The sequence below is a fragment of the Taudactylus pleione genome, unplaced genomic scaffold (assembly GCF_031769625.1).
Source record: "Taudactylus pleione unplaced genomic scaffold, aTauple2 ptg000250l, whole genome shotgun sequence".
NCBI classification, from domain to species: Eukaryota; Metazoa; Chordata; class Amphibia; order Anura; family Myobatrachidae; genus Taudactylus; species Taudactylus pleione.
The window spans coordinates 9,940,096-9,957,283 of record NW_028284652.1 but is presented as its reverse complement, the minus strand read 5'-3'; the positions used below and the strand labels follow the sequence as shown (position 1 = coordinate 9,957,283).

General features: G+C 43.0%; 1 protein-coding gene across 1 annotated transcript in view; it reads right to left on the bottom strand.

Moving 5' to 3' along the window:
• The window catches only part of CCDC88B (coiled-coil and HOOK domain protein 88B), a 102,020-nt gene that overhangs the window by 12,264 nt on the left and 72,568 nt on the right, over positions 1–17,188 (bottom strand). The window contains exons 13-18 of the mRNA XM_088480095.1: positions 14,361–14,542; positions 9,546–13,870; positions 7,792–7,917; positions 7,242–7,428; positions 7,017–7,162; positions 908–1,003 (exon numbers count right to left, since the gene is read on the bottom strand). Coding sequence (XP_088336221.1) covers positions 908–1,003; positions 7,017–7,162; positions 7,242–7,428; positions 7,792–7,917; positions 9,546–13,870; positions 14,361–14,542 — 5,062 coding nt within the window. The remainder of the gene's footprint in view (positions 1–907; positions 1,004–7,016; positions 7,163–7,241; positions 7,429–7,791; positions 7,918–9,545; positions 13,871–14,360; positions 14,543–17,188) is intronic.

The following is a 17,188-nucleotide window of genomic DNA, read 5'->3' as shown; positions in this document are numbered from 1 at the left end:
AATTCGAACCTATCTGAGCCTGCACATCCCTAGTTTATTTATCTACAGTTTTAGTCTAAAATGATTGTGTTTAAAGACATACATCCAAATGGAATACAGTTAATATCCCAACACATGGGATGCCTGCGCTTAGAATACCGTTGCCGGAATCCCGACACCTGTCAGAATCCCAGCGCCGGCATCCGAACCGCCAGCATCCCAACTGCCGGCATGCTGACGGTAAGTAGCGGGGTTAAGGGTTAGGTACTAGGTGGAGGGTTAGGGTTAGGCACTAAGGGGGAGGGTTAGGTTTAGAGTGCGGGGAAGATGAGGTTAGGTGTAGGCACTAGGGGGGAGGTTAGGTTTAGGCACTGGGGAAGGAGGGTTAGGGGTAGGGAGAGGGGGAGGGTTAGGATAACGACCAACAGGTGTCGGTATCCTAACCCTGTCAGGATGCTGGCGTCGGGATTCTGACTGCTGGGATCCAGACCGCCAGCATCCCATACCCAACCCGTTCAAACAGTTTATATTCAAATGTTGGGGAGCGGTGTGTAGGGTAATAAATATGGTATGGATGATTTGAATGAGAAGGGCAGGGGCAAACTGATATCTTGCCTAGGGCCCCATGAGATCTTAATCCAGATCTAGAGCTTTGTACTGTACATAGCGTCAGACTGCTGTCCCCATTGATAATAATGGGGACTGCGTCTGAAGTGCTAATTAGCCTCTTGAAGGGGATCTGTGTGATATCTGTTGGATTAGGCTATTGCTACAGAGCCATGATACTTAAATCATGCAGTTTATGCATGAATTTAAGTAAGTAAAGTAAAAGAGGGCTAGATACATATGCTTCTTAATCCACAAGGAGTTGCAAATGGGAAGGGTGTCTAGTAGCCTTTCGCTTAGGACCTCTATAAAGAGACTTTACCTGTGTACGGCTGGAGCTGGTTCCAAAACTCTATACTGATCCATGATCTTGTCGAGTAGTTTTTGTTTTTCATGTTTTAGCTCTGTGAGTTTTTCTCTAAGGATGAAACAAAGGCAGTCATTGTAATATATACTGTACATGCTTTATTTCATTGTTCACAGTTTAAATGAAATGTGACAAAATCCAATAGGGCCATTTACTGCTTTTATACACAGGAGGAGGGAGCCAATGCAGGAACAGAGGAAGAATAAAGCACAATTTCCTCATAGACTAAGATTAGACAGATAATAGAAATTGTAAATTGTAAAGAATATAAATATGGCACTTTATTGGGTGTAAGTGAGCCTATATCACACTCAGGTATACCCTAAAACCAAATACAATATATGGAGGTGGTGTGATGTAGTGGCACTACCATATATAGCCAAAACAATAATCACAAGCAAATCCCAAGCATTAAAACTGTCATAAAAAGTAGACTTGGTGAAAGAGTAATAAGACACAAAGGTCCTGATTCATATTTGGGAATAGAGGGCCTGATTCAGCAAGGAATGAAAGTGTGCGCAAGCACGCACTCGGCCGCTGCGAATATATGCTAATCAATGCATACGCACGGCAACCGCAGCAGAAGACTCAGACGCCCAGCACTACACAATGCCGCCCACTTCTCTTTACTGAAAGCTTGAGTAGTCCGCAAGACAGCGGAAACATCTGTAACATGAAGAACCATCGGACCTGATCTCGTGCAGGATTTTGGCCACTTCCTGCGTACATCGAGTTGTCTGGCTGCGGATGCCGCCGCACTGCCTTAATTATGCATGCCAATATAACGGCATCCCAACGCACAGGCACGCCTGCATTCGCTCGTCCACCCCCTGTCACCACCCACAAACGGCACTTCCTGTCAATCAATATTGGAAGGGTCTGCAATGCATACACACTGCATGTAGCCTGCGTACCCTTACCCACTCACACTGGCTAGTTCACGCACGCGCAGTGCGATGCATACGCATGCGCAGTGCGACAACATCAGCTGGGTGCATGCGAATTCTCATCTGCGTTCCTTGCTGAATCAGTACGATATAGCAAGTAACTGTGTACCTGGACAAACCATATTGCAATACAAGGGGTACAAACAAATACATACATGTTTTTGCATGCAGAGTAAATACTGGCTACTTTTGCATGTAGCCCACAAATGCTGGACAGCTTTATATTAACTCTGCAATTTAGATATCAGTTTGGACACATCCCTCCCAAATCTAACTCTCTCTGCACCAGTGGCGTATCTATAATTGGTGCAGTGTGTGCGGGGCACACGGGCCCCCGGGTCCAGGGGGGCCCGGCACTGCACACCCTGCACCCATATTATTTTAAACTTACCTGTCCGTGGTCCCGCGGCAGGCGCCAGCGCTGCTCAGAACACCGGAAAATGGCCACCACGGACATTTTTCTGGTGTTCTGCGCATGTGCAATAGACTCCGGGCACACTCTTGTGCCCAGAGTCTACTAATGCTCCGGCGGCTGGCCAGCCGCGTCAGTCGGCTGCCGGCCACCGGAGAGAGATGAGGGGCCCTGCACGGGGAATGCACACGGGCCCCCTCCTCTCTTAAGATGCCCCTGCTCTGCACATTTTACACCTGCCCCACCTGCAGTGCACCATGGTTTTACCAAGATGTACAGTTACTTGCTATATCTTACTCTATTCCCAAATCTGAATCAGGCCCAAAGGTGAGATATGCTAAGGTAAAAACTGGAGTAAAGCCCCCCAAAATCCAGTTTCTAGGGGTTTACAGCATATCACATATGTACCAAATTCCAGAATACGATACATTGTGGAGTTTGGCCCTCATTCAGAGCCGTACGCTCTGAGCAGAGCGCACGCTCTGAATGAGGGCCGCCCTCGATAATTATGGAGCGTCCTCCTGGACGCTCGTATAGCTGTGGGTCACCACCCACAGCCTATACGAGCGTGCAGTTTGATGGCCGCGATGGTCTTGACCATCGCGACCATCGCCACTGCGAGCCGGAGCCTGCGGTTGAGTTTTTCAACCGCAAGGCCCGGAGTGATTTTGGCTCTATCAGAGCCAAAATCACTCCCACTGACATCACTAGTGATGTCAGTGGGCCGGCTTCTGACGGTAGGCGTTCCCTTGGGAACGCCCCCGTCAGGGAGGCACGCCCCCGGCACGCCCACCAAAGGGGGCGTGCTGTCAATCAACATCGACAGCACGCCCCCTTTGATCAGACACAACGAGCGAAGGAAAGTCCTTCGCTCGTCGCGTCTGGCGCATGCGCACGACGTAGCTCCCGCCGTCGTGCGCATGCGCAGTGCACAACATCGACCCACTTGCGAGCGGACAGCCGCTTGCGAGTGGGTCTGAATCAGGCCCTTTGTTCCCAGTGGGTAATGCCGTCTTGTGATAGCATTGCCCAATAGAAGCCTATGGGCTTCTTTTTGCGACGCATCCTTAGAGGGATCCAATCGGATCCCTCCCAACTCTCCCTGTGGAACGTGCGTTATTCTGCGCATGTGTAGAATGACAGAGGGACTTCTGGGTCATAAACCAGGAAGTCCCTCTATCGCAAAGGAGAGTTCTTACAAGGAGAGCTGTCCTTTGTCTTTTTCTAGGTATTATCACCAGTATGTACCTGATAATTAGCTGTATGTACTGCATCGGGATACGGTGCTTAGCACATCCCACTCAAAATGTTATACAGTAATAATCCAATCGACAAAAACATATCTCACAGTGAAGTGTGAGTAAATATAAGGATTTCAATTGTGTAAAGGTACGTTCTTATATCTAAAGAATTGCATCTGAAGACAGATTCTTCACTCTCTTTTGAAAAGCAAACAAGCATATATTAAATTTAAATGGTGTTTCTGTGTCTTTGTAGGTCAGACCTGACTGATTACAGCATACTGAGAAGTAGTATGTAATATGAAAAGTTGTTTGTTTATAAAATGTACATTTTGATCATTCTTAGGGGTAAATTTACTAAGATTTGAGTCTGATCGAGTTTTTTTTTTCAACTTGATTAGCATAGCAGAAACTTGGGTGATTTGAGGCTCTTGAAACTCACAAATTTACTAAGAAGTGAGTTTAGCTGAGAGTGAGTTTTCCGATGGTGAAGCAGATCGAGATATCTCCCCCGAGTAGCAAGTTTAGATGAGATTACTCACCCGATATTGCAGTGTTTTCTCTCTGCAAAACTCTCCCGAGCAAGCAGCCTGCAAATATCAGTGAGATATGTGAAAGCTGCTTGTGTGTTATACCTGTTAATAAAGGTAAATTGAATAAAAAAAATTACATAGGGCCCCTCCCCCCCAAAAAAAAAAAACATAACCAGCCCCGGACTGCTCAGCCAGTCCTGATTCCTAAATTTACGGGGAAAAATGTGTAGTGTTCCCCCATGATTTAGGAACCAGCACCTGACTGCAGGGCCAGTCCTGGTTTTAAATACAGGGGGAAAAAATGTATAGGGGTCCCCCTATATTTAAAACCAGCACTGGACCCAAACTGACCTGGATGTAATGCCACAGCCAGGAGACCCTATCACATTACAGGGGAACCCTACATGTTTTTTCCCTTAATATTAGGAACCAGGACTGGCTGAGCAGTCCTGGGCTGGTTATGCTTTTTGGGGGGGATCCTACGCCTTTTTTCTTTTAAACTTAACCCTTTTTAGACTATTTACAGGCAGAAACATACATGGATCACACTGATCTGTGTATGTTTCTGGCAAACTCGCAGCTCACAGACAGGTGAATTGATTTCACATTTTTTTTTACAAGAGTATTGCCCATTCTCATGAGAGTTTACAAACTCTCATCTTGGTAAATTCCTGAATCCTATCTTCACTAATGAAAAGTTACTAGAGTTTGGGCGATGGTGAAGTGAAGAGAGTTTGCTAACTATCCAGTATTTTCCCGTAGCAAAGGAGATTTCTCTCCCGAGTTTGTCATTAGTAAATTTGCGAGTGGAAAAAAATGCCCAAACTCTCCAGAGATTGCTAACTTGACCAAACTCGAATCTTAGTAAATGTACCCCTTAGTACCTACAAAGGTAAATGTCTCTCTTAGTAATCCATCACTAAAGTGCACTTCTTGATATAAGTGTGTTCAAAGATTCCAGTCTTTCATTTGTTCAGAGACATAGGGCCTAATTCAGACCCACTCGCGAGCGGCTGTCCTCTCGCAAGTGGATCGATGTTCTGCACTGAGCATGCGCACGACGGAGGGAGCTCTGTCGTGCGCATGTGCCAGACGCGACGAGCGAAGGACTTTCCTTCGCTCGTTGTGTCTGATCAAAGGGGGCGTGCTGTCGATGTTAATTGACAGCACGCCCCCTTTGGTGGGCGTGCTGGGGGTGTGCCTCCCTGACGGGGGCGTTCCTAAGGGAACGCCTACCGTCAGAAGCCGGCCCACTGACATCACTAGTGATGTCAGTGGGAGTGATTTTGGCTCTGATAGAGCCAAAATCACTCCGGGCCTTGCGGTTGAAAACCTCAACCGCAGGCTCCGGCTCGCAGTTTCGATGGTCGCGATGGTCAAGACCAACGCGGCCATCAAACTGCACGCTCGTATAGGCTGTGGGTGGTGACCCACAGCTATGCGAGCGTCCAGGAGGACGCTCCATAGTTATGGAGGACGGCCCTCATTCAGAGCGTGCGCTCTGCTCAGAGCGTACGGCTCTGAATGAGGGCCATGGTCTCTGCGGGTGTGTGGAATATATGATCATCTGCTTTCTGCTGTGAACACATGTTTGTATTAGGGTGTTTATAGTTTACATGAATGCCTTGGTATGTCATAACTATAGGAACCTCTGTGGGACTAGCGACATGTTGATGGTCACAATGGGACGGATTAATTCTGTGCTCTCCGAACTTTGGAGAGCTGGAACTGGCCAAATATTACATGAGGCCGGCCAATGCATGGGTGAGCATAAATATATATTGATTGGGACATTTTTTTTTATGTACTAACTTCTGTACTGACATATATGATGGGCCATTTAACCCTATTTTAGGAGGCATGTTCTACCATTCAGGATATGTTGCGTTCCTTATGAACGTTTATTACCAGTACAAAGAGGAAATCAAACTATCCCTACCATCTATAGCATACAGGAACAACAAAGTGCATTGTAATTGCCTGTTCCAATGTATTTAAAAATAATAAAAAATACTTGATACTTAAGTCCTGTATTGGGCCAAATGTAATAGGGTAAGAGATTATAAAATGTGAGAGATTAGCAGTAAACTCTCAGACTTTTAAACTTGGCCAATGTAATAAAGCCCGAAAACATGCAAAATCGCCTGTTTTTAGACTAAAAAAACCTCTCACAATTTAAACTCTCATCCAGATGTCTTCCCATTTTCAAGATAAAACTCGACAAATGTGACAGTTTACTGCTAGACTCTCACATTTTCTAAACTTCCACCCTATTACATTTGGCCCACTGTTTTAAGTATAGTGCTTACTTTTTTTCTTGTTAGTATATTTACTAAATTGTTTTAAAGAGATGTCGACATCATACCTGTCAACATTGTTACTATCGACCTTTTTACTACATCCCATAATATATGCTTCTATGAATACACAGGTTATAATTAGAGATGTGCCGTTCGGTTTTACTCGGATATGCTCGGAAAACTCAAAAACGGCATCTTATTGGCTAGCCGGCTGTCATGTGTTTTAGATAGCTGATAAGAGAAATCCGAACTAATACAAACTTGCGATAATTTGGCAATAAGAACGGAATAAAACTGAACCCGCACATCTCTAGTTATAATAAATATTTTGTTTTTATATATTCCCAATACACTATTCCCAAGTGCTGGTTCTTTTTGTGTTTCTTTGCTCTTTATTGGCAATTTAATTTGAACCTTTCCAACACACACACAGACACACACAGACACAGACACACACACACACAGACACAGACACACACACAGACACACACGCAACAGAGAACTGAAAGAAATAAAAAAATGAGGCGAGACACATCTCTCTATGTGTAAATTAGCCCTTCTATACGTAGCAGGACTCCGATGTATTTATTGTGAAGATCAATCTGGCTATAGGGTTAGAGGTTAGCCGTACCTGTAGCACCTCTCCTCCTCCTGTCTCAGAGCGCCACTCTCAAGGCTCCGCTCTAATAACTCACGATTATCTTGGCTCAGAGAATTTATCTGAGACAGCAAAAGGTTACTCTGGTCTTGAAGAGAGAGTTTCACCTGGGACAACACCTGAAAGACAAAGGGACAGTTATCTAGTGACCTGTGTAACCACAAACTCAGACAGCAGCACAGTTTCTGAAAAACCAACCTGGCACTGATCGGAAAGAGCCGTATTGCTGATCTCCAGGCGCTGCACGCTCTCTTTCAGTTCCAAGCGCTCTCTGTCTAGCTGCTCTCGCTCTCTCTGCTCAGCTCCCAGCTGTCTCTTCATTTCTCTCAGCTCTGATATTTTATCACTACAAGTCTTCTCAAATCGGGACAGCTCTTCTTGAAGCCTGCAAGAGCAAAACATGATGGCAGCACTTATTCATTGTCTGCTACATTTACCTGACCCATAAATCTAACATTTTACCTGACCTATTCAAAGAGTGTCAACAATGATTTCTGCTGGCAGAAGCCTCTGCTGATCCAATCCATGTCTAGCTATCTGCATGGCTATGTGCTCGTAAGTACATTGATTAGTCATGCAACTATAACAAAGAGATTAAGGTGATTATTTAAGAAACATGTTAGAGTCACCCTGCAGCCTGCACAATTCCACTAAGAGGCTAGGCCATTGGGGAAGCTACAGCCAAAGATTGTGAATAGCACAATAGTTTATCCTATCAATAGAAACCCAGGTTTGCCAATTCGCTCACCTCTTTTGCTCCTCCTGCAGTTTCTGGTTTTCCATCTGCAATTCTTGCATCCTTTCCATCTGCTCTTGCAGTTTTCTCTGCTGCTCCTGCTGTACCTGCTCTCCCTGTATAGAGAGCTGGGAAAACCTGGCAGAGATCCATCAACAAAGTATGTGATACAAAGCATCAACAAACCACATACATACTGTATATATAATCCACTTACAGACACCTATGAGGTGCTTTTCCTACAGCAACAATAATTTGTGCAAATACTTATGTGTATACCTAGGGGGTAAATTTACTAAGGTGAGAGTTTTTAGAAGTGGCAACCAATCAGATTCTACTTAACATTTAACTAGCACTTCTAGAAGATAATATCTAGAATCTGATTGGTTGCTATGGGCAACATCTCCACTTCCAAAAAAACTCACTTTAGTAAATGTACCCGATAGTAGGAACCATGAAAGAAAATGATATAGTTATTAGGGAGTAATGTCATTGCTACCATCCCCACCTGTCTCCATTCCTCTGCTACCAACCACTCCATTCTCTTTGTATTTACCTACTGCCCAAGTACCACACACACAGGATCTAATTAACAATGCAAATTCAATAAGTAGCACAAATCACCTTAGCTTTGCACTTTGATTTTTGCCTAGATGATCTGCCCTGTACGTATCTAGGTATGTACCTATGCTACACTCTCAGGAGATGCCTCCACAGCCTAGAAGTTCTCTCAGGTGTACAAATCTGTGGGGGGTCACTGTGCCAATGCCCAACCTCCTGCCACTTTACAACCATCCCTTTAACAAAATAAGGACCAGATTCTTAGATGGACGGTAATGCAATCGCAACTGCATTCTCTCATGGATCACAGCTGCTATGATAAATCCTTCCATAGCATAGCCGAGCATAGGGATGCCCACTGCTACCTTCTCATACCCGTTTGATAATGTGCAACAGTGTAAACATCGGAACCATTGACGCACATGAAACGGCATTCACACGGTCAGACACGCCTGCGTTTTTCTAACCACCCCCCAGTTACCTCCCACAAACGCTGACTACCTGTCACTCACTTTGTGAGTGGTTACTCTGTACGAACGTAATCGCATTGCAATCGCTGCACGTGCACAGTGCTGTGTTCACGCATGTGCAAAAGCAAACAATTCCTCATTCTGCGCAAATATTGGCATTGCGTCTGTCTTTGAATCAAGCCCCAAATCTTCAACATCTTCCTGCTTGGTTTGGTCTTATTATTGGAAAATTACACCTAGAACTATACTTCTCTGCTGAAGTATAGCAGTAAGGTGTAAAATGTGTATCATTAATAGTATAGGACAATACCCCATGTCCAGAATTCAAGTCCCTATTCAGAGCAGAAATGCCCAACCGCCCCTCTGCACAGCAATGAACACCCTAAAGGTGCACCCTTATCACCCTTCATCTAATTGCTGTACACATGAAAATCTAATGTTTACACTGCTCTTAGTACATAACTAGGAATGATGTCACTTTACCTAATACCTTCTCTTGTCTGGAAGAACCTCCCCCCTCTGTATTTGCTGCCAATCAGCTTCTAACTGTCATTTCAGAGACTGTTCTAGATAAATGACTGTCATAAGCTGATTGGTTGCTTTGACCAACTTCTCCACTTTATTTCTCTCCAAGGCTTGTTACATCTCCCCCTTATTCATTAAATATGTTCAAGCTTATGTGTTCTAAGTTAGCAGAGAACCCTGGTGAGACACTTCTGTACATGATTGCCCTACCTCTCCTGTAGTTCCCGATGTTCTTGTTTCAGTAATCTCATAGCACTCCGACCTCGACGCAGCTCTCTTTGTACTCTTTCCAATTCTCCCTCCTGCCTTTGCAAGTCCCTGAGTAGGGAGTCATGACGTCCCTGCAACTCCGATCTCTCTCTTCGTACTCCGTGTAGTTCTAGCAGAAGCAAGGATAGGGGAGATTCGGTGGCAGCAAGAGGAGAATAAGTGGATATGGACTCAGATTCATTTTTGTCGGGAGGTACAAAAACACTGTGGTCAGATGCAGGAGGCTGAGTTGATTGAGGAGGAATGACTGATTGAGGAGCAGAGGCCAACAAAGTTAATTGAGTAGATGAGGGAAGAGGGAGGACAGATGCAGTTGTCTCTAAAGAAGGAGACGCTGGAAACTTGGGGAAAGGAGAAACAGAAACATCATTTGTGGTTCCAAAGCAAAAGGGAAAACTGGCAGAATCAGATATTGTTAATGGTTTAGAATTTCTTTCATCCAGTTGTCTACTTAATTTTGGTTCCTTGCTTTCCTCAGGCACTGGTCTTATGTCTGTAGTAGTTACTTGCAGGTGTATTTTATGGGGTTCTAATTCTTTAAAATTGCTTCCTGATTTAGTGTCTTCCATTTTCCTCTTGTGACATGTTCTCCCCCCAGTTTTCTGTTCCATTTGCCTTCTGAGAGCCAGGATGTCCTCAGCACTTTCATGCAGTTGTCTCTGCAGAAGTTCTGTTACCTTATTGCCCTCATCCAGTTTAACCTTAAGAGACTGCTCATATATCTCCCTCTCTTTCAGCTGTTTTATTAGAGAATGTTCCTTTCCTGTGCATTCTTCTAGCTGTATTTTAAGTGCTTGTATGTCAACTTCTTTTTCTTTGAGTAGTTTCTGTGAAATCCCTGCTTCCTCTGCACTTGCTTGAAGTTGCTTTATGAGACTTTGTGCCTGCTCATCCTTCTGCTGATCTTGTCTATCCGGCTGCTCATTTTCTTCATGAATCAGCCTGGCCAAGGATTCTGTCTTTTTGTTCATTTCAACTAGCTGCTTCTTCAGTATTTGGATCTCTGCATTGTCATTTAGTTGTCTATCTTTGGATTGTATACTTATCTTATCTAGTTGCCTCTTCAAAGTCAGCCTCTCTCTCTCACTTCCTTCCAGCTGGATCCTCCATGAGTGTTCCTGCTCAGCACTCTGTTGTAACTGTCTCCTGAGAAATTGCAGTTCTGCACTGTTCTCCTCCAGCTGTCTCTTGAGTAACTGCTCCCTTTCTTCTAAGCGTCTGTTCAGTAAAAAGTTCTCCCCACTTCTCTCCTCTAGCTGTCTTTTCTGTGAGTCTATTTCGTCTACATTTTTTTGAAGCTGTCTCTTTAGGGATTCTATCTCCTCTGTCTTTTCTTGAATCTGTCTGTTTATTGAGTGTTCGAACGTCTCATTCTCTTTCAACTGTCTCTTCAGGGACTGTATTTCTTCAGCATTCTCTTTCAATTGCAGGTGACATGACTGTCTTTCTCTTGCATCTTCTTCCATCTGTCTCTGTTGCACCTTTCTCCGTCCTTCATTTTCCTCCAGGTGCCTTTTTAGTAGCTGCAGCTCCCAATCACTCTCTTCCAGCTTTCTGTTTAAGGACTGCTGCTTTCCATTGCTCTCATCTAAATGTCTTTTTTGGGTTAGTATCTCTTCTTCTTTTTCTTGAAGCTGTCTCTGGAGGGCTTGTTTGTCTACCTTGCTATCTTCAATATTTCTTAGTAAATTCCCTTCTTTGTCTGCACTTGCTTGGATCTGTCTAGTTAGACTTTCTATTTGGTCAGACATCTCCCGAAGCTGGTTCCTTAGTACAGTTGACTCTGCTGACAGAGTCTGCAGAGCGCTGTTCTCTACTGCGTGCTCTTGCAGTTGTTGCTGAAGGCATTTCTCATCCATGTCTTTAAGCAGTTTTTTTAATGACTGTACCACTGTATCTTTTTCTTGTAGCTGTCTCTGTAATTTCTTAATTTTTTCAGAACTTTCTTCCAGTTTCCTACCCAGGGATTGCTTTTCTCTTTCATTCTGCTCCAGTTGCCGCTTCAATAACTGTTCCTCACTGGAGGCCTCTTGTAACTGTTTTTGAAGAAACTGGATGGAGACTGTGCTCTCCTCCAGCTGCCTCTTCACTAACTGCTCTATGCCCTCTATTTTCTCCATGTTTCTCTTGAGTTGCTGCACTTCTCCTGTTCTTTCGTCCAGCTGCCTTTTCAATATCTGTTCTAATGCTTCTCTTTTTGTCAGGTTTTGCCTGAGTTCTTGTACTTCTCCTGTTCTCTCTTCCAGTTGACTTTTTGCTATTTGCTCTAGTTGTTCTTCCTTGGCCAAGTTCTGCTTGAGATCCTTGACCTCCCTCGTTCTCTCTTCCAGCTGTGTCTTCAGTAGCTGTTCTATTTCCTCTCCTTTTTCCAAGCTTCTCTTCAGCATTTTCACCTCTCCTGTCTTCTCATCCAGCTGAATTTCCACCAACTTCTGGGATTCCTCTTTTTTTTCCAAGTTTCGGGTGAGTTTATGCATCTCCTTATTCCTTCCTTCCAGCTGCCTCCTCATTAGCTGCTCTGTTTGTTCTCTTTTGTCCAGGTTTCTTTTAAGCATTTGTACCTCACCTGTCCTCTCTTCTAGCTGTTGCTTCACTAACTGCTCCAACTCTTCTCTATTTCCCAAGTTTTTTCTAAGCAACTCTATTTCCCCTGCTCTCTCTTCCAGTTGTTTTTTCCATAACAGCTCTACTTCATCTTTCTTTTCTAAGTTCATCCTGAGATTTTGTACCTCCACCGTTCTCTCTTCCTGTTGTCTTCTGAGTGACTCACTTTCCTTTGCACTCTCTTCAAACTGTTTTTTTAATGTTTGCTCCTCTTTTTCTTCAAGATGCATCTTTATGGAGTGCATGTCTCTTGTGCTGGCTGCCAGTTGTCTTTTAAGAGATTGCATTTCCTCAGAACTTTCTTGCAGGTGCTGTGTTAGAGAATGTGACTCTTTTACATCGGACAGTTGTTGTTTTATTAACTGTATTTCTACAGCTTTCTCATAAATTTGTCTCTGCTGGACTGTGTTCTCTGTTTCTTTTTCCTCTAACTGTTTCTTTAACGATTGTATTTCACAAATGCCCAATTCAAACTTTGCTTTTATTGACTGTACCTCTGCAGCACTTATTTCCAGTTGTGTCTGTAGCGATTGTAACTCTCGACCACTCAATTCTAGCTGTGCCTTCAGTGATTGTAACTCAGCAGCATTCACTTCCAATTGAGTCTTCAGTGACTGTTCATTTCCATAACTTAATTCCTGCTGTGCCTTAAGTGATTGTACGACTCCAGCATTCAATTCCAGTTGTTTTTTTAGTGATTGTTTCTCCCCAGCGCTTACTTCCAATTGTGCCTTTACTGATTGTACCTCTTCAGAACTCTGTTCCAGTTGTGTCTTCAATGACTGTTCCTTTCCAGAACTCAATTCTAGCTGTGCCTTTAGTGATTGAACCACTCCAACATTCAATTCCATTTGTGTCTTAAGTGATTGTTCATTTTCATAACTCAATTCTAGCTTCACCTTTAGTGATTGTTTTTCTTCAGCACTCAATTGCAATTGTCTCTTCAGTGATTGTACCTCCTCGGTGTTCAGTTCCAATTGTACCTTTAGTGAATGTATCTCCCCAATGCTCAATTCTAGCTGTGTCTTTAATAACTGAATTTCTGTATCATACTTTAGCTGTGCATTAATTGATTGTACATCTCCAGGACTCAAGTCCAACTGTGTCTTTAATGCTTGCTCCTTTCCATTTCTCAAGTTCAGCTGTGTCTTTAGTGACTGTACCTCTCCATCCCTACATTCTAGCTGTGTCTTTAGTGACTGTACCTCTCCATCCTTACATTCCAGATGTGTCTTTAGTGACTGTACCTCTACACTACTCGATTCCAGCCGTGTCTGCAATGACTGTAACTCTCCAGAACTCTGTTCCAAATGTCTCTGGTTCGCACTCTTAAAACTGTCTACATATTTCCCCGGTGATTGGTCCCCTTGAGAACTTTCTTCCAGTTGGTTCTGCACTAATTGCACAGCACAATGAATGTCTTCCAGCTGTTTATTCTGTATAAGATTGTCTCTTGCATTATCTTCCAACAGCACCTGCGGTTGTTCAGTGTCATTGCCTGCTTTTTTTGATACGGTGAGTAGCTGTTCACCTGTAGCCATTTTTTGGCAGTATTGTGACTGCTCCTGCACAACACTGTCTTCTGGTTTCTTCCTGTCCTTCTGGTTTCTGTCTCCATCTCCCAATAGATCTTTATCCACTAAGCTGCCCCCATCTGGCTCCTACAGAATGAAATACGAAAAACTTCAAGATAATGCCTTAGAGGAAGCCATAGTAGTTTCCCTATTCAAAGAGAACTGCAATCTCTAAAGTTATTTCATTCACACCCCTCCCTTTCCCCAAATTAGTTGAACTGAAGGGATCCATTCCTATCTCTGTTTATTAACCACCCCCAACCATTACACCAGGATAACACATTGAGCATTTGGTGGCAGTCATGTGCACTTGGCAAATGGTTGTGTTTCCCGAGGAGGAATCACACATTCAAATAGATGGGGGAACAGGGTTTGATAACATTTTATTGGAGACTGGAATTATCCTTTACATCTTATTATACTAACACTGTGATTTGATTATTTCATCCCCAAGACTACCAATCACACCTCTCACATTTACTCAGTAATTGTCACATGGTCTAGCATGTATTATCATATCTGTATTATTTCCATATGCCCACTTTCTTACTCTTTTTGATGCTGGATTTGCTCTCACCTCTCTGATACATAAATCTCGTAGCCGGTCCGAGATCTGACTTTCATGCTTCTGCCCTGTATGTCCCATGTTTTCCACTTCCACGGTCTCTCCAGTAAAGGCCTGCAGCCTTTCTCTCAGCACCTGGTTTTCTCTCTCCAAACGTAACAGAGCTTGGGACAGCTCTGAGCTTAGGTCTAAAACTGTAAAAAATAAATGAAAAGTAAATGATGGAGGTTTGCACATGAAAATAAACAACAGAAGGTTCTGATTTTGTGAAGTAAATTATTATCCTATAGTTACATAGTAAGGATAAAGACACAGGATCATGAAGTTGAATGTTGGGTATAGGGCAATTAAAACCCGACAACAACTCTTTAACCAATAAATAACAACTAGACTATGCTACAACTGACAAAGTGTTATCAAGTAATATATTTTCATTAAAGATGTGTGCAAACCCCGTATTTTGGTTTTAATTTATAGTCGTATTTTGGTTTTGCCAAAACCACACTCACATCATGTTCTGGTTTTGTATCTGGATTTTTTTGTAAAAATATTATAAAAACAGCTAAAATCATGTACGGGTTGAGTCTCCCATATCCAAAATGCTTGGGACAAGGGGTATTTTGGATATCAGAATATTCCGTATTTTGAAATAATTGCATACCGTGATGATATATCTTTTTCGATAGGACCCAAATCTAAATACAGAAAGCATTTATGTTGTATATACACCTTATACACACAGCCTGCAGGTACTGTAGTTTTATACAATATTTTCAATAATTTTGTGGCTCAAACAAAGTTTGTGTACATACATGAAATTTATTAATGTTTCATATACACCTTATACACACAGCCTGAAGGTGATGTTATACAATATGTTTAATAATTTTATGCCTTAAACAAAGTTTGTGTTCATTGATCCAACAAAAAGCAAAGGTTTCACTATCTCAGTCATTCTAAAAATATTCCGTATTTCGGAATATTTGGATATGGGAGACTCAACCTGTAATTTAATCCAGCTTTTGTTCCTACAGTATTATTAACCTCAATAATTTGAATTTCCAGTAAGCTCCTGTCAATTTTGACCACATCCCAGCTCACAATATTGTTTACCAATATTGGCCAAAGGCTGGTTAAACTAAGTAACTGAGCAGCGGCACGAACATATGTCAGTTTAAAAGAATATACCGTGTTTCCCCGATAATAAGACACTGTCTTATTTTTTTTTTTTGGTCAAAAAAACACCATAGGGCTTATTTTCGGGGTATAGCTTATTTCCAGCCCCCCTGTTGATGAATACAGCCTGTGCCTCTCTCTACCCCCCTGTTGTTGAATGCAGCCTATGCCTCTCCCTCCCCCCCTGTTGTTGAATGCAGCCTGTGCCTCTCTCTCCCCCCCTGTTGAATACAGCCTGTGCCTCTCCAGTCCCCTCCCACCCCCCCACCCCGGTTTGGAATGCAGCCTGTCCCTCTCCCTGTTGATTGCAGCCATTTCCCCACTTACCTTTACAATAAGAAGAATCCGGAGGTGGTTCCTTCCTCCACAATCCGTGGCTCCTCCGATGTCCACCTCGCAATTCAGAGTCGCGCTGTGACGTCATGACGTCACACGCGCTGACTCCAAAACAAGCTTTATTGAAAGCTTGTTTTGGAGTCTGACTACGGTACTGTAAGCTGGTGGAGGAGCGGCCCGAGGGGGCCGGGCAGCCTCCTCCAGCTCTATCATTTAGTATTTCATGCGGGGGCATTTTAGTGTAGTGCAGGGTCCGGGAAAAATTTGGATTTTATTAGGTCTTATTTTCGGGGTAGGGCTTATTTTGGACCATTCTTCAAAAGTAAGGATAGGTCTTATTTTCAGAGTAGGTCTAATTATCGGAGAAACACGGTAGCACATCTATGAAACATTGGTAGACAGGATGGCAGTTTAATAAACTACACAACCCCATAGAAAGAAAGTAGTAGATTGATTGATTGAGAAAATGTAATTTTAGAAGTGGCCTTGTGAGATTTGTTTTGCAGCAACTGAGAAGAGAAAAGGCCATAAAAGAATACAATGATGTCATTAATATAGCCAAGGATTCCTGACAAGGATAGCAAGAGAAGCTGACCATACTAGCTCCCCTCCCTCCTTCCTAATTAGGCAACAACCTCTGTAGTACATTTATGAGGTGCATCAGAGAGTCTGAGTATAAGGGGAACTAGCTCAGAGGCCCAAGGCCAGTACAGGGAAATGGATGTGATGTATGTAGTGGAAGACAGGTAATGCATTGGTTGATTGATTGATTTATTTATTAAGACAATTTAATTTGAGACGTGGCCTTGCAAGATCTGCTTTCCAGAAACTGAGAAGAGAAAAGGCCATGAAAAAATAAAATGTTGTTGTTAATATAGCCAAGGCTTTCCGACAAGGGTTGCAAAAAAAGCTGGCCATACCCCCCTCCCTCCTTCCCAATTGGGTAACAAACTCCATAGTACATTTATGATATACACCAGAGAGTCTAATTATGAGGGGAACTAGTTCAGATGCCCGAGGGCAGTACAGGGAAATGGAGGTGGAGTATGTAGTGGAAAGCAGGTAAAAAAAATTATCTATTGTTCAAGTAAAAAAATGACAATTAAGGTGTGGCCTTGTATCATTTTGTTAATTTTACTAAATAATATTAAATATGCTTCATAATTCTGTTAATTGTTTTATATTTTGCGAGGCACCACATTATTTCTGGTTAAAAATGTGTTTTAAATTAGTTATGTGTTAGAGCAATATAACCAATACAAATGTTTGTCTATGTAAAAAAGCCCATTACCAGTGCCCCCCAAAAATACAGCCCATAATGAAAAGAA